Here is a 17,926-nt window from a genome sequence, read left to right on the forward strand (position 1 = left end):
CTCCGAACTGCTGGAAGGTTCATGCAGAGTCTTGTTTGTGAGGCAGGAAAATGACACTTCTGCCATCTTGTGGGCTTTTCTTATAGAAGACCCATACCAAAATCAGATCTCTTAATTTAACACACACACACGTTTGTTCTGCAAATCGTAAAGACTGATAGAAAATATAGAATATTATAGACTGTTTCTAGACTCATTTAGCCCATTTGTTTGTTCTTACTTGATCCTTTTCTTCTTTGCAGAGCTTCAAGCTACTACCCCAATTACAAGAAAGTTTTTTAGAACCACAATTCAATCATTTCCAAATGTCATCAGGTCATATTTTATTCCCAGTAGAAGATAAAAACAGATCAGATGATGAAACTGAGACATTTCACCATGTGATGGAAAATATGAGCTGATAGTGAATCTGATGCAGCAACATATATGGAAAAAGTTGGAACAGGAGCAACAAAAAGCTGGAAAAGTAACTGGTACAAACCAGAAACACCTGGAGGAGCATTTGACAACTAATCAGGTTAACTGGCAACAGATCAGTAACATGACTGGGTATGAAAGGAGCATTTCAGAGAGGCAGAGTCTCTCAGGTGGAAAGATGGACAGAGGTTCACCAATTTGGGACAAACTGGATCTCAAACTGTGGAATAATGTCAGAAAAATGTTCCTCGGACTTTGAAGATCCAGCAGAATCAGTAGATTCAGGAGGAATCTCTGTGTGCATGGCACAAGGCTGCATGCTGGTGATCTTCTGCATTAAAAGCAAACATGATTCTCTACTGGAAACCACTGCATGGACTCAGGAAGACTTCCAAAAGCCATTGTCTGTTAACACAGTTCACCCTGAAACCCACAAACATCAGACCCATCATGCAGAGAAGAAGCCAGATGTGAACAGGATCCAGAACCAGCACCATCTTCTCTGGACCAAAGTTCATTTAAAATGCTATTCCGGGTTTTCTGCACTGTCTCCCTATTCAACTCAGAATTGAATCAAATAGATTTAATAATGGTTTTCGCAATTAGGTAATTATTGTATTAACTAGTGTATATGGACATGGTTATCATAAACTGGACTGATGAGGATCATGTAATGGGTTTAACTGGATTATAATTGGACCACAGTGAATTGGACTGTCTGTAAAAGTGCTTGATGCTGTACAAATAAAGCTGAATTGAACTGAAATTTAATTTAAAAAAAATGATTTTCAGGGGAAATGTGTACATCTTAAACATGTTGTAATCTAAAGATTATAATCTAAAAAAATTAAAAGAAACAATTATAAAGTATTGGATGTGTCATTGACCCCTCTGAGCTTCCATTGGGAATTTTTTAGGTAATTTTACCTCTTTTTGACTGTTTTTAAGAATTCATTGTGATGTGTTTTAAAACAAGAGTCAGTTTTTCAGGTTTGTTGTTTATTGACTAAAATAAAAAGCACTGACAGAAACAGGGTTAGGTTCTGTTTGTGCAGAAGCGCAAGAGGACGACGTTACAGTGCATGGATGATGTTACAGAGTGGTCTCTATGTTTCACACACAAACACAGCAGATAATACACACATGTTCCAAAGATAAGTTCAGTCACTTCGGGCAGGTTTCTGGCAGAGAAGAAGGCTTTGTTATTTTCTATCATAGGTCACTTTTAGCAACAGAGAACACAAGCAGGAGACAAACATGCTGAGGACAACAAGTCAGTTCATATCTGATGATGGGGACACAGACACATGAATACATTCAGAAAACACCAGAAAAGAGGATTTATTTATCCATTATGAAATAATGTGAATATCTCTGCCATGGAAGACGGGTGCAAGGCTGAGGTTGATCTGTGCTGGTTTTCTGTTAAAACGGGAATGCGAGTTAATTAAAATATCAGTTGTTTATCGTTAATGTTCCCAGTGTAATCAGACAGTCCCATGATTTACATGGACATCAGAAACATTTTTAACCTCTAGGTTAATATAACTCTTACTGAATCACGTCTAACTCCTGAACGGCTGGCTTGGAGGCTGCATGTTACCCCCCCACCAGTGCAGAGGAGAAAACTCCACATAAGATTCAACAAATGGCTGTGAGATAAAGTGGAGGCTGCAGAGGTCGTACGGAGATCGGTACCGAGGAGAAATCATGTCACAGTGCAAAGTGAGGAAGCTACAGGGCTGGTTTCTGGTGGATGGACCACAGGGTGAGCTGCACAGTGAGGAAGAGGAGGAGGCTTAGCGAGGATCATCGGGAGCACCAATCTTCTCCAAGTTGGGCTCCATTCCCCAGATCTCCCTGGCATATTGGGAAATGGTCCGGTCACTGGAGAATTTACCACAGCCAGCGATGTTGTGGATCACCTTTTTGGTCCACTCTTTGGGGTTCTGTTGCACAGAGGGAGAAAGAAGCCAAGTTATTTAAAAAGCAGTTTTCTAATTTAGCTCATTTTATTTTATTTTACTTCGACCAAGTCAGTGACATCTACTGATGAAGAATATAATCATATTATAATTTAGTTTTCTGAGTGAATACAACCGCAAAGACTCATGGGAGTTCATGTTAGTAAAAACAGAGTTTGTGGTGTTGCGTCAGCAGCCATAAATCCTACAGGTGTTAGCTAAACGACAGAACTCACTCTTCAGTTCTGGTTTATGTTGGGACTGAGAGTCTGAGGGGGTGGGCGGGGGGACGGCGTTTCCTCCCGCTAGTGATGTTGTTAATAAAAGCTCTGCAGGCAGCCGAGGACCTATTTAATGTACATTAAAGTAATTACCAATAAACTACACATTTAATTCCACTTAACTACCAGCAGCATTAGACGGCAAAGTGGAAAATAATGTAGAAAACTATCTGATCCATCACAGGTGGTCACATGTCACCACACATGTTCAGGAGTAGCTCAGCTGCAGGAGGTGGAGCTTAATACAGCAATAAAAGAGAGAATCCTGGAGAAACTGGGCATGGCAATTCAGAAACTGAACCCATAAACCCAGAAGCTGGACTTGCAAATCATCATGCCAAGATTACAATAAATTAAATTTAAATCAAAGTATTCATGTAACATGCCTTACATTGGCCTTACATTGACTAAATTGACTTAAATCTTTAATTTGTGTGTTCCTTTTGGTGCATAAAAAGTGCCATCAGGTGTTCTTTGATGAATGAGTTTAACAAACATCCTGATTCAGTGCTCGTATTTAACTTTACTTTGCAGCAATGTGCAGCCTGTTAGCAATGTAGCATCACAAAGGTCATCAGATTAGACGGGCAAGTCCACAGCAGGAATCTGTTCAATTACAAGGCCTGGAAATGTTTGGAGTGTAGCACAGCAAACATCTCATTTTAGAGCTTCCTGGTTTCCTCTTTCAAACACTGACCTTGTAGAGAGCACTGACTTTCTCCTGACATATAATGTAGTCTTCATAGTCTGCAAACACCTTAAACCTGCAACACAGAAGTGGAAAATATGAAGCATTCTCATATAAATCAATACTACAATAATACTGACAAAGTCCATAATGTGCTTGCTGGCAGTCTAAAGTTCTAGTTCAGATAATGTTAATGATAAATTACTTTGCATCAGCCAGCTGATAAAGTTTATGACAGGTTTGTTCTTTTAATGTGAGTGTGTGCTGCTCAGTACTGTGTGGATTGTTTCGTGTCAGCACTAGTGAGATCTCACCTGTCATGATGCATCAGCATGTTGACAAGGTCTTTAAAAAGACCTGGCTGGCTGGGGCTGAAGAAGCCTTCAGATATCTGGTCTATGGCCTGCTTCAGCTCTGGAATGCGGTTGTAGTACGACACAGCATCGTAGCTGAGGGCGACAGACAGTCATCCAATCATGGCTCAGGACTAATGCATTCAAATTAAACTGTATTAAGAAGTAAATCCTAAATTTGATAGAAGAGTATATGCTTTTTTATATCAAACATAAACAGTTCAAAGTGGGAAAATGCTATTTTAATGCACATTCATGAATTTCAAACACTCTGAGGCCCACCCCTTCTTGTCCAGAGCCTCCACATCATGCACCCGCATGCCGAAGATGAAGAGGTTTTCCTCTCCAGCCTCCTCTGCCATCTCCACGTTGGCTCCGTCCATGGTGCCGATGGTGAGGGCGCCGTTCAGCATGAATTTCATGTTCCCAGTGCCAGAGGCCTCAGTGCCTGCAGTGGAGATCTGCTCCGATAGATCAGAGGCAGGGATGACTGCAAAGAAGGAATAAGTGGATCATGACATTACTAAAAGAAAAGGCTCAAGTTTAGGATATGATAAGGAAGAAAACAAACAGTGTTTGTTACCCTTTTCAGCCAGAGTGACTCTGTAGTTCTCCAGAAAGATGACTTTAAGGCGGTCTCCCACCACATGGTCATTATTTACAATGTCACCAATTGATGTGATCAGTTTGATGATCATCTTGGCAGTGTGGTAACCAGGAGCTGCCTGGAAACACAGAGGACCCACATGCTAGGAAACACTAAACCAATATAGTCTACTGTTACTCAACACGTAGTGTGTACATTTTGTATTGTAGTTAAGACCTTCATGAAATACTTAAACTGTCAGTCAATCTCTCTGTGAAATAGAAATGTTCATTCTTTTTCATTTTTCGAAATGAAAATTTTTGGTTAGCGACTTTCTTTCTGGGAGGCTGATAGCATAGCATTAGCATAAATAATGGTAATTATTATGCCAATTTTATAACTCCTCTCATCTTATTTCATTTAGTTAAAGAACAATTAAGCTTCTATGCTTTTATAATGTAGCTGTCCCCAAGAGCTATCCAGTGTACTAAAAACAGAGATTTTTTTATTTTGTTTTTGCTAAAGCTGAGAGCTGATCTCAGCTAGAGTTGCAATTCACATGCAAAAAGAACAAAATAAAACAAAAAAAAGAAGTAAAAAAAAAAAACAAACAAAACCAATAATACAATTAATAAACCTTTGTTGGGGAAGAAAAAAAAACAAAAGTCTTTATTTAGGCTAATTAGCCCATTATATTTAGCTTAATGTTATGGGGATAAGTGTTATGCGCTAACATTTGGCTAATTATAATTAGAAAAAATAAAGAATTTACTTTTTTCTTTTTACCACAACAAAGGTTAGTTAATTTTATTATTAGTGTTGTTTGATAACATTTACCCAATGAGATGGGCTAACATTAATCTAAATGTTTTGGCTAACATTAGGCTGAGCTAAGATTAGGCTAATTTTTGTTAGATAACATTTAGCATAATAGGATGGGCTAGCATTAGACCAATTGTTGTGGGCCAAAATTTAAGTCTCCACATTAAGCCCTATCTTATGAGTTAACAGTGGGCTAAATGGTAATGGCTAGCATTAGGCTAAGTGCTGTGAGCTAACATTTAGTCCCCTGCCATGGGCTATCATTTAGGTCATTACATTTAGCCCAATCTATGGGTTAACATTAGCTAACATTTAGACCAATGACATAGGCTAACTTTAGGCTAATTGTTTATAGCTAAAATGTCACCAAATTACATTGGCTAACATTAGACTAAATTTTGTGACTTAACATTAGGCAAAATGTTATACGATAACATAAAAATAAATGTGGGCTCGCATTTAGCCCAGTAAGATAAACTAACATCAGGCTAAATGTCGTGAGCTAACATTTAGCTTATTACATTCAGCACAATTTTATGGGCTGACATTAAGCTAAATGTTATGATCTTGCTGTGTTACCATGCACTTCTGTCTAATGTGAAGGCAAATTTTTCTCTTAGCTTCGATTCAGATTGTTTGTAATTGCTCCAATAATGGAGTGATGATTAATGGGTATCCTATTAAATAAACAATTAAATAAACAATAATCATATTTAGAAAAACATTAGTGTTCAATTAGGTGCTCACCTTTCCTCCAATCATGATCGTCCTGGGAGTCCATGACTTGTTGGGTTCCAGCTTGATGCCTAAATTAGAGGGTAAAAATTAAAAAACTTCTCCATAACATTGATTTCATATTCAGAAAAAAGAGTAGCACTTACGATTGTATAGAGTGATGATGTGAAGGCAGTTGAGCAGCTGCCTCTTGTACTCGTGGATCCTCTTCACCTGGACATCAAACATGGAGTTGGGATTGATCTTCACCTTGTAGTGTTCTTCCAGATGGGCGGCAAACTTCATTTTGTTCTCCTTAAGGTTTAAGCAGAATGATGTGAGTATTAAACAAACAGGGGAGGAAACTATAATAAATCTTTCTTCTATCATTTTAAGCTCTCACTTGTTTGATTTTAGCAACATCTCTAATAAAGGCATCATCGTTCACAAAGTCCAAAAGCTTCTTCAGCTGGTCCAGGTCGCGGATATAATCCTCTCCAATCCTCTGGAAGTTAAACAGGTCAGTGAAGCAGGTAAATTAATTTCATCCATCCCATCAAAGTCATATAACTTGCATGCGTCCTTAAAGGTTTGCAGTGTATTTTCTAAACTTACAGATTCCGACTCAGATCCGTAAGACTCACCTAACACTGTGATACAATCTAAATACTGTAATTTCCTACTTGACAACTCCATCAATCTGCTTCACACACCTCAGCGATGACCTCAGCGAGGCCAGGGTTGCACATGACCAGCCAGCGCCTAGGTGTGATACCATTGGTCTTGTTCTGGAACTTCTGAGGGTCAACCTCATGGAAATCCTTGAACCTGAAGAAGGTGTGATTTACAAGAGTAAGTACAAATCAAATACATCACATTAAAAAGTTTTTAACAAGCAAGTTGGATGAGAGATGACTTGTTTTTCCTACACAGTGTTTTTGATGATTTCAGAGTGGATGCGGGCCACTCCGTTGACTGCATGAGACCCCACGATGCACAGGTGAGCCATATTGATTTTCTTGACATTGCCTTCCTCAATCAGGGACATTCTGCGCAGACGGTCAACATCTCCAGGGTAAAGCTTAGAGATGCGCTGGAGGAATGAAGAAAAAAGTGTAAATATTAACCTGCTGCATTAATAGTTAGTAACCTGGGCCAGACAAAAGGTAAAACCCAGTTTTTAGGGGAATACCATTATAACTAAAGGTCTTTACGTTATAGAAGCCCTCTCTACAAAAAATAACCTACAGTTATTGTAAGCCCGTCTCAACTGCAACTTGACGTAGAGGAAGAAACTTGTTGGTAATCATAAGTCTTAGTGCTCCATTTAGTCCATTAGAAACTCCCCTCATACCTCCAGGTGCCTTCTATTGATCTCGTAGATGATCTCTAAGTGTCGAGGAAGGAGGTTTTGGAAGAGGTCGACAGGCCAGCGCTCCAGTGCCTCAGGCAGGACAGTGTGGTTGGTGTAGGCACAGGTGCGAACCACAATGTCCCAGGCCTGCATACAGAGAGAAAAGGGGCAGGTCTGAGGGTGTAAAGAGACTGAGCTACCAAACTACTGACCCTTGGTCAAATTAAGTGGTTACAGTTCTGATATGGCTGGTTTGAGTCCTCACGACATAAGTCGGAAATGCCGTCTACCTTCTCCCAGGTGAGTTTCTCAGTGTCCACCAGGAGCCTCATCAGCTCAGGGATGGCCAGGGCAGGGTGAGTGTCATTCAGCTGGATGGCCACCTGCAGAAAATAATAAAAGAAAATGCGCAGAACAACAGACATATTGTGAAAAATGTTAGCCAGCAACCAGCTTTACCAGTACAAACCAAATTTACATGTCTGCATGTACAGATAAGATCAGTTTGCATCAAATTAATGAGTACAAGTCAGTTCTGCAAGTAAAACTTTTTCCTGCCTTTTACAAAAATAACTAAACACACAGTGGAGGTTAATTCACCAATCAGATTTATCTAACTGCTTACCAATCACAGAAAGAGAGTAGGCAAACCCTCTGCATCTGCAACCAAATTTTGAGTTATAAAACATCATGTTTTGTATTTCCAAAACTCTGTTAGTATACAAATCTGTAGATTTCATTTGCACTTTCATCTCAAACCAGTCACAGAAACTGGGGAGGGTGAGCCTTCTGTGTCTGCAACCAGATTTGGTATTTTCTGAAATGTTAGTTAGCAGGTCATGCTAATTATGCTTTGTATTTTCACACATGTAATACTGACTCCAGCTTATTAATCTGCAGACTTGATTTGCATTTGTAGATTTTACCACCATCTCCAGGGTGAGCCCTCTGTGTCCACAACCAAACTTTGTATCGTGATGAAGTAGTGCCATAGGGATATTCCTGCCTACTTGTTTTTAGCTAATCACGCTAATCATTGCATTTTCGAACTTGTAATATTGACAAGTAAAAATCTGTAGATTTAATATGCACCTGTAGATTTCATGACAATCTTGAGTGTGAGCCCTCTGTGTCTGCAACCAATCATGTATTGTGTAAGCATTTTCAAACTTGTAATATTGATTTTCACTTACAAATATACAGATTTGATTTAAATTTGTAAATTCAATCAGTATTTATCGATTCTCAGACCAATTACAGCTAGAGGGAGGGCGACCAGGTTGTCCCTGCAACCAGACTTGGTGAAGTAGTGCCATCATAGTACTATATAAGGACTTGTATTTTCAGACAAATATTTGTGAATTTGATCCATACATGCAAACACATAGACTTGATTGGTACTGGTACGTATATGTACTGGAGTGGTCACCTTGTCCGGCAGTGCGCAGAGGTCCAGACGCACAAACTCTGTGGAGCCAAACTTTGAGGCTTTGAATCGACGGATGATGTCTTGAAGAGTTGCTGCCACAACAAAGTACTCCTGCTTTAGTCGCAGCTCCTTGCCTTCAAAGAACTGAAGAAAAAGAGCAGACAGTGTTAAAACTATTATCTGATTTTTATCATGGTTCTTTTACAAGTGATGCAAATTTTTAATTATTACTTTAGTTACATCCAAGACAACAAAGTGGTTCTGGGCCATAAAGTGGTTTAAATAATGATTGAATATTTATTTACTGGGTTTTAGGGCTTTCAGAGGCAGCAGAGATCCACACCAGACAGACATAACATATGGCATAAGTTCTTATTATAAAGCCGTTGTGGTCAACACTGGTTAGCTGTTCTTGTTTTGTTTTATTTTAACATCTTAATGTACAAAGTTCCCCACAAAAAAAGCAAAAACAAGCACATAAAAAGAAAAAATAAGGGAAAAGCTACTGTTTTAAAGCCTTGACAGATTAAGCACAGTTTCTTTCTGTTTATTCTACATCACTTATAGGGCAGTTTGCCTTGATTTTGATTTTCTTGATTGTGTTATAGGGAACATAAAGCATGCAGCTGAAAGGTTTGTGCTGTCTGTCTGAGGTTTGATGGTGTCTAAAAGTTTCTGTACTACAGAAGGAAAATGTTCGAAAAAGCGAGAACTTTTAAACAGCTTTTAAACTTTTGTTTAAACATATTTTAGCCTCCATTCAGGTCTTCGTAAAACAATAAACAATAAATATTGTAACCATTTAACACCTAATTTATTATATTTGATACTGAAACCTATTGCAAAACCATATGGTAAAAACTTCTATACAATCTTATACTTGTCTTCTGCCCCCTGGTGGATACATTTGGCACTAAGACTTTCATAGTGAGGAACCTGGACATGTTTTTTCAGCTTACCAGTGAGATCATTTCCACCTGCTGAGCGTCTGTCTGCTAAATATTTTTGCACATTCCAGTCCACCAAGTCTCATGTGCATGCTGTGCTTGCAGAACATCAAGATAAGGGTCTTTCAACAACCTTCTTCTTGTCATCGTATCAAGTATTTTCTAAAACCAGCAGACCACTGATTTCTTAAGAGAATCTAAAGCTTGAGTAAATATAATGAGGTGCTCTTTAATAAATGATGTGGTGGTGGGCGTGGCTCCGGCTCAGCTGTGAGGAGGAGGGTGAGGCTGTGGTTCAGGGAATGGCATACTCATATAGCATGTCCATTTTGTATACATGTAAAATCAAAACTAATGTCCTTCATCACGGAAGAAGGAAGAGGATGTTGAGGAGACAGCGTCTGCTGGGATCAGAGGGGCCGACGGTAGAAACTCAGGTTTTTTACGGTGAACCTGCCAGCGAGGAGGTGCAATTTTCCCTATGACCAGGCTTGACGCTGTTTAACGGCTGAATTTGAACAAAAACAAAATAAAAACATTAAAAATAAGGAAAAATTAAAATGACTGGAAAAAAACTACAACCAAATCTTAAATATTCATATAAAACCACACTGACGTTATAAATGAGCGGATACAGTCATCCTCCTGGAAGTCCCAACACATTTAGTTCTTTTTATCCTTGGAAATAAAAGCTTTTAGAATAATCATTTCCAGGAAAAGTTGGTAGAAATTAATTTTAAGCTACACACAGTTTAAGTTTTCCAGGTTTTTTTATTTAAGAAGGCTTTCCTGAAGGAAAAACGAGTGTGCAGCAGCAGACTGAAGGAGACGCACTCACGTTGTCGTTGGGGTAGAGGACTCTGGAGATGTTCTCCGCCAGGTTTCTATCCAGCACAGCTTGGATGTAGCCGCCGACGTTGACTGTGGGAACAGCAGGATGAGCAGCGCAGACGTTTTACCTCCGAGTCGCAGCATGTTCATGAAACACGATACTCACAGTCTTTGAGGTTAAAGTCACAGGGAGCCTTGGCTGACCACAGTCTCATGGTGTTCACAATGTTGTTTCTGTAGCCGGGAACTGGGGTGTCATAAGGAAGAGCCAGAACCACCTGGATCACAAGAGTAAACATAGGAAACAAGACTGCTAGGAATAATCCTCCAGACTTAAATTTAAAGCTGCGTTTCTGTTTGACATCTGATGGAGGGAGATCTCTTTGTGACCTCATATTCATTTCATTGGCTGTTTCCACATAAGGTCTCGGTTTAGATCGTCATATATTTCAACAGATCATTGAATAAGTGCAGAATTATAGAATGCAAACATAAAACGTTTCATTCCTCATGAAGCAGACAATTTATTTTTAGTTCCAGTTCAGAGTCTGGATCTACTGACCTGGGTGTCAACCCACTTCGCTCCGTCAGCCGTGTGCTCCACCCGGCCGTAGAAGTGGACTGGGCGCATGTACTCAGGACGGGCCTTCTCCCAGGGGTTCCCATAACGCAGCCAGTCATCAGCTTCCTCCACCTGTACAAAGACCACCGTGTGGCATTTATTCGTATTTAACCCCTAAAATTCCGAAACAGTTTTATTATTTTTGGTCCACCTATATATATATATATATATCTATATCTATATCTATATATATATATATAAAAGCCGGAGCTCTTAACCCCAGTCAGCATCAGACATGATGTTTCCAGGACAGCCTCAGTTGTCAGATTATGAGGCTGAAATGATGAATGTATGTTTTTTTGTTGTTGTTTTTTTTCCTATTTACAAGGTTTCCATCTTGCTGATTAATAATATTAAACTTTGATTCTTCAGATAGTTTTGGTAAATGAGTTGTAATGCAGTAGGTGTGTAAGTGCTGACATCCCGCCTCCATGATGTGTGATGACAGAGGAATGTGGTGAACCGGATCAGCACCTCTGTATGGTTTTATAAATGTGTCTGAACCTGGTTCTGCTGGCAGCAACAGGATGATTGTGCAACAAGCCCCAGATCGAAAAATATTTTCATTACATGCACAGACATTTCTGGCTTTTACTGAAGAGGATGAAAGAACTATGCACGTGTGGTAAAAAAGGCCATGGGTTCATCAGAAAAAAACTGCCTAAACTTCACTATGAAATTATAAACTTACAACACGTATATTAATTTCTTCTGAAGAAACCTGAGTCAAAAAACCCCAAATCATGTCCTAAAATATGAGCAGATGTGTGACATCTTGTATCATCATCGTGTCCAGGTCTGAATAGAGGTCTCTTTGGACCTTGGGGAGACCTGCTGGAGGTTTAAGGGTTAAGGGAACATGCAGCAGATCAATGAGAGATAACAGGAACATTTACAGTTTCATCATGTCATGAATCAAGTCTTTATTCTCTATTCTGCTGACTAAGCTCTGATTGTTGCCCAAAGAAGGAAGGTCCGACATTAACAGCAGATATCTGTGTTTAGTGTGTTTAGGACATTCTGGACATGATCTCTGCTCCTCGGTGAGGTGCTGGAAGGACATACCTGCCAACCGTTGACAATTTTCTGATTGAAGATGCCAAACTCGTAGCGGATGCCATACCCGTACGCAGCCAGACCCAGAGAGGCCATGGAGTCCAGGAAACAGGCTAAAGACCCGGCAGAGAACAGAGTGAAGGAGGAGCTTTAAAACCAGGTCTGCCATCTTTAAACATCTGCCCATCAGTGGCCAATCAGTTGCTCACCAGCTAGGCGTCCCAGCCCTCCGTTGCCCAAGCCGGCGTCTTCCTCCATGTCCTGCAGCTCCTCCATGTCCAGACCCAGCTGGAGACCACATCCATGCATCAGTATTAAAAACCAGGCTGCTGTCCTGGTGTGGACGCAGGCTGGGACGTCCTTTCTCCCAGTATATAAACAACTACATTATATACATAACATCATTTTTATTATCATTATAAAAAAAATATTAATTATTTAAAAACAAATTTAAAAATATTATATTATCAGATATATATCTTTATATATCATAACGTTAATTTATAAAATTATTATATATAAATTATTTATTTTTATGAATTCTAATACTTTGCAGTTTAACGATGTTTACTGGGACAAATACGAGTTTTTAATTATAAAATAAATTATTATTGAAAAATAAAAAATGTTAATCTATGAATTATTTACTCATGTTATCCTTTCAGGGGATTAATAAATGATTTTGAATTTAGTTTAACTTCATGCTCAGGAGGGAAGCTGATCCCAGAGCAACAGCCCGATTCAACGATCAGTGAGGCAACAGCATTGATCCATAACTGGAATATTCATCTACTGGAACATCAGGAATGTTTCTGTTCAGAAAACTGATTGATTTCCATTTAAAATCTGATTGATCAGGAAGAAAATGAGATTTTAGTTGTTTCTTTGTGGTTTGCTCTGAAAGGATGTTATCGAGTTAAATCAGCTGTGATATCGTCTCATGTGGATCAGATCAAATCTAAATCATATCGATATGTGGTATCAGCAAATATTAAATCAATATCCCCTGAATTGATCTAGATTTCTCTGGATTTTTCTACTATTCATTTATTCAACATCTGGTATAAAAATCTAAAAATTGACCAAATAAAACAGAAGAGCTGCATCAGATTACTTTTCTACTTTTCTTTTTTAAGTTTACCAGCTGAATTTGGGGCCTGTGAGAAGAGACGACGTCAAAATGTCCACTTCAGAGACGTCTCCTGGACTATCTGGACTAAAACCTGTAATTTGGTTCTGCTTTGCTTCTCGTTCTGATGAAGCTGCTTCGGTTCAGATGTTCATCCAGAACGTGCTGGTTTTTCAGGCAAGCCCAAAACTTTTTTTCAGTTATGCTTTGTGCCATCTTCGTTCCTTCCTCACCAGGAACACATTTACTGATATTCACACATCTTAACAAACCTCCTCCTTTACTACGACTTCAGAGACTCGTTTCATTGTAGAGATTCTGTTTAGAGCAGAGGGCTAGAAATAAGGAAGGCTTAAACATGAGTAGCTTTTCTCTGGTATCTCCACATATCTTCAAATGTAAAATAAGAACTTTCACATCTAAAAAAAATAAAAACTTTGAGCTTCAAAATGAAGACTAGGCTTTTAAGTTCAATTTTTTCTATTTTAAATGTTCCCAGTCTGCTTTGTCCCAGTTAGTTACTATTTGGAGTTCGTATCTATTCTCTGAGTTTTCAACATGTTATTTTTTACTGTTTCGGCCTGACTGGCAAACTGGTTTCCTGCATTCCAGCAGCAGCATTCATACATACATGATTTAAATGGAGTTTAATTCAGCCTCAGTCTGTTTTCACCTGGTATGTGGCTTCATCACAGGCGTTCTCCAAGGCCAGATTCACCATGGTGTTCTGCAGAGTCCGACCCATGTAGAACTCCAGGGACAGGTAGTAGACACGCTGCAGCAGAGCAGACAGAAATAAGCTGAAAACATTTCATTCAGTTTCCTCGACTTCTGCCTGGAAACTACCGACAGTAGGCGAGCCAAACTCAGCTCAGTCCAGGTTCAGTCTGGTCTCCGGTGGGCCGGACCAGTTCAACAACAGCACAATAACCTGGAAATAATAAAAACTCCACTTTTTTCTCATTGTTTACAACTATTAGTTACTGTCATTACTATATTACTATTACTTTTAATATATTATTACAGTTAATATTACAGTTACTGTTAGAATATTAGTTACTTTTAATAGAGTAGTAGTTACTTTCAATAGAATATTACAGTTACTTTTACTAAAATATTAGTTACTTTTAATAGAATATTAGTTCATTTTAATACAATATTAGTTACTTTTAACAGAGCATTAGTTACTTTTAATAGAATATTACAGTTACTTTTAATAACATATTAGCTACTTTTCATAGAATATTAGTTCATTTTAATAAAATATTAGTTACTTTTAACAGAGCATTAGTTACTTTTAATAGAATATTAGTTAATTTTAATAGAATATTACAGTTACTTTTAATAAAATATTAGTTACTTTGATAGAAATTTAGTTCATTTTAATACAATATTAGTTACTTTTAATAGAGTATTAGTTACTTTTAATAGAATATTAATTACTTTTCATATAATATTACAGTTACTTTTAATAGAGTATTGGTTACTTTTAATAGAATATTAGTTATTTTAATAGAATATTAGTTACTTTTAACAGGGCATTAGTTACTTTTAATAGAATATTACAGTTACTTTTAATAACATATTAGTTACTTTTAATAGAATATTACGGTTACTTTTAATAACATATTAGCTACTTTTTGCATAGAATATTAGTTACTTTTAATAGAATATTACAGTTACTTTTAATAAAATATTAGTTGCTTTTGATAGAATATTAGTTACTTTTAATAGAATATTAGTTACTTTTAATAGAGTATTAGTTACTTTTAATAGAATATTACAGTTACTTTTAATAGATTAGTTACTTTTAATAGAGTATTAGTTATTTTTAATAGAATATTACAGTTACTTTTAATAAAATATTAGTTACTTTTAATATAATATTACAGTTTCTTTAAACAGAGTATTACTGTTACTTTTAATAGAATATTATATCTTCTATGTTTTTTCACGTTTACCAGATTCAGATCAGACCCTCTGGTAGGCCAGTTTTGGCCCCCAGGCCGTAGGTTTGACACCTCTGACTTACAGCCGCATTAAAATATTGGATAACATGAAGAGATTTTAAAAGTACAGCTCTGTAACAGTCCACGAACGGAGGGATAATAGAAACAAAAACAGGCATATGTGGTGTGTTCTGGTAGAGAACTAGCGCTTCGGAGACCAGAGAGTAACCATGAAACCGAATACTTCCTCAGTCATCACATGGACTAACAATAACCTGCAAAGATCCCGGGGATTGCAGGAATCCTGTCCGAGCCTCTGTCCCTGCAGCTGACTGCAACCAGAGGTCAAATGAAAGAGGAAGACGAGGGACAAATACCAGCAGCAACTAATAAAGACTGTACTACCTTATTAATCCTAACTAGCGTTAAGAACATTTAAACAGGAGATAGGTTTACACAATGTCCCGTTTTACTGTCTACAAACATAAATGTCATGCTCCCTTAGAAACGAATGTACGTGCAAGTGTCTCTGCGCAGTTTGAATTCAGAGCTTCATCAGCCCATGAGGTTACTGTCCAAAACACCTAAACATAAACCTGTAGCTGTCGACACAGGACGGCTCCAGCAGACGGTGGAAATCCACCATCTTACCAGGTAATGAAGCTTTGGAGCAAAAGGAGAGTTTGGTTATTTCCATATTCCAGAGTTATGGCTACATTTAAGTGAAAATACTGAAACCTGGAATCATGAAATACAGTTATAGTTTCTCTCTCCGGCAGGATAAATGTCCCCATCACTGTGGACCTGATGAAGGGGACGGTGGGTGCAGATGGAGGACAAAATGTGCAAACTACTGCCGCTCCGCTCTGCGTCTTTTATGGATCATAATCATTTAGCTTGTTTACATTCAGCTTCCGGTTTCATGATAATCGACAATCAGGTCTGAGCGGCGGTTCGTTTATGGGATTATCATCACATTACATGTCCTCCGGGCGCGTGAGGCCATTTTGTGATGCGGTCTGAGGTGAACGGGGGGTGGGGGGTCGAGCTGTTACGTAATTACGTTTCAACAACCAGTTGAACCTTATTTCTGTGATGAAGTGTCGCTCGCCGATTCTCTGGGGGAAGAGAAGGAGAGCGCGTGAAGGTGACCGAGACAGATGTAGACAGACAGGAAGCGTGTGCACGTGCTTCAGTGCGGACAATCTGCAAACCCGGAACGTAACTATAAATGGATATGAAGAGAGCATGTTGTCGAGGCACGCGGACATGCTGCATGCGCACGTGCACGCGGAGGGACAGTGTGTGTGTGATCGTGCAGCAGAGCGCGGGCCCCGCGTCCCCTCCCACCCGATCAGCTGTGTGAACGTGCCAGACTGCGGCATCCCAGTCGCGGCTTACTTTGGGGTCTTTATCGTAGTAATGCTGCTGGGTCCGGATCCAGCGGCCCACCAGGTGGTCCCGGACCGTGTTGGCCAGGGCGAAGTAGTAGTCCCGTCTTGTGGCCACATTCCGGTCCTTCACTAGGGTGAAATGGAGATGCCTGTTGAAGTTGGTCTTCAGATCGGCGACGTTTTCCACCCCGGCCAGCCCCCGAACCGAGATCTGCTTCCTCTTGTCCTGGTCTGACAGCGGTTTGGCCATGACTGGAAGTCGATGCTTTTAAATATTTGTCCTGGATGTGAAGCTGGATCTGATCCAGCGGCCTGTCCCGTCCTGTCGCGACCCTCTGCTGAGCACAACCCGCCGGTCCAGCGCGATGCTTTGGCTGCTTTATAGTCCGCATCTCAGCATCAAGTTAGAGAGAAAAACAAAAGCGTTTCCGGTACATACTTTCACAATAAAGCTCAACTGTTCCTCGTATACAGATTTTTAACTGCGTCACGCGCCTCCTTGCAAACGCTACTTCATAGTGACTACAACACTAATCACGATAGAATTTATTTTATGACAAAGGGGCCAAAATGTTGATTCCTCGCAGATTTCTTCAGATAATTTAGATCAATATGATGGATTATGAAATCTGTGGAAACTCGGAAATGGATTCCTTTATTTCTTAAAGTTGTAACTATTGTATTTCCGGTGTTGATAAAAAACTCTGAAACATGATCAGAATCGGAATACTTTATTAATCATGGATGAAATTGTGTGCACACAGTCGCTCCAAATCAAATAAGAAAGGATAAGATAAAGATAAACATCTCAATATGAGAAATTACAAATTCGTTACAATATCTATATAAACAGATACAGGATGAATCCTGACAGTGAGTGCTATGTACAGCATTAGAAATAGGATTAAATGTAAATGTAGAACAAGGTGCAAACGTATAGCAGTGGATGTAGTTGGAGTAGTTGTTCAGTTTGATGGCCATAGGTAGGAATGACTTCCTGTGTGGTTCAGTGGAGCATTTAGGTGGTATCAGTCTCTCACTGGCTGATCAGCAGGTTGTGAAGCGGGTGGGAGGTATTGTTCAGTATTGACTTTATTATGGACAACATTCTCCTCTCCGACACCATGTTACTGGCTTTGTGGATCAATTTCTTCAGTTTGTTTGTGTCTGCAACTCTCAGCCTGCTGCAGCATAGAGGTTAGCAATGGCCACCGCAGACTCAGAAACATCCTGAGCAGTGTTTGGCAGATGTTAAACCACCATAGCCGCCTCAACAAACAGACAGCTCTGGCCCTTCTTGTAAGGTGCAGCAGTGTTCTTAATCCAGTCCAGTTTACTGTCAATATGCACTCCAAGGTATCTGTAATTCTTTACCACTTCCACATTTACA

At 39.2% G+C, this 17,926-nt stretch overlaps 1 protein-coding gene across 1 annotated transcript; it reads right to left on the reverse strand.

Moving 5' to 3' along the window:
* Positions 1-1,399: 1,399 nt before the first annotated feature.
* LOC121640692 (glycogen phosphorylase, muscle form) lies at positions 1,400-16,906 on the reverse strand. The gene is made up of 20 exons (XM_041986530.1): positions 16,544-16,906; positions 13,867-13,968; positions 12,274-12,352; positions 12,074-12,177; positions 10,949-11,080; positions 10,553-10,664; positions 10,394-10,476; positions 8,609-8,752; positions 7,470-7,562; positions 7,180-7,326; positions 6,755-6,918; positions 6,539-6,653; positions 6,229-6,330; positions 5,993-6,140; positions 5,859-5,917; positions 4,287-4,428; positions 3,986-4,193; positions 3,665-3,799; positions 3,360-3,426; positions 1,400-2,366 (listed from the first exon to the last, which is right to left on the reverse strand). Exons 1-20 carry the CDS (start codon positions 16,784-16,786, stop codon positions 2,217-2,219), a joined length of 2,529 nt encoding a protein of 842 aa, XP_041842464.1. The 5' UTR covers positions 16,787-16,906; the 3' UTR covers positions 1,400-2,216.
* Between the last annotated feature and the right edge of the window lie 1,020 nt (positions 16,907-17,926).

Source organism: Melanotaenia boesemani, chromosome 5, assembly GCF_017639745.1.
Source record: "Melanotaenia boesemani isolate fMelBoe1 chromosome 5, fMelBoe1.pri, whole genome shotgun sequence".
Taxonomy (NCBI): domain Eukaryota; kingdom Metazoa; phylum Chordata; class Actinopteri; order Atheriniformes; family Melanotaeniidae; genus Melanotaenia; species Melanotaenia boesemani.

Bases quoted from the DNA above. Each gene is read 5' to 3' on its own strand.
- LOC121640692 (XM_041986530.1), bottom strand. From the start codon at position 16,786: ATGGCCAAACCGCTGTCAGACCAGGACAAGAGGAAGCAGATCTCGGTT. The intron at 5,918-5,992 runs GTAAGTGCTACT...CCTCTAATTTAG, and splicing joins CATCATCACTCTATACAATC to GCATCAAGCTGGAACCCAAC. The intron at 3,427-3,664 runs GTGAGATCTCAC...TCTGTGTTGCAG, and splicing joins ATGCTGATGCATCATGACAG to GTTTAAGGTGTTTGCAGACT.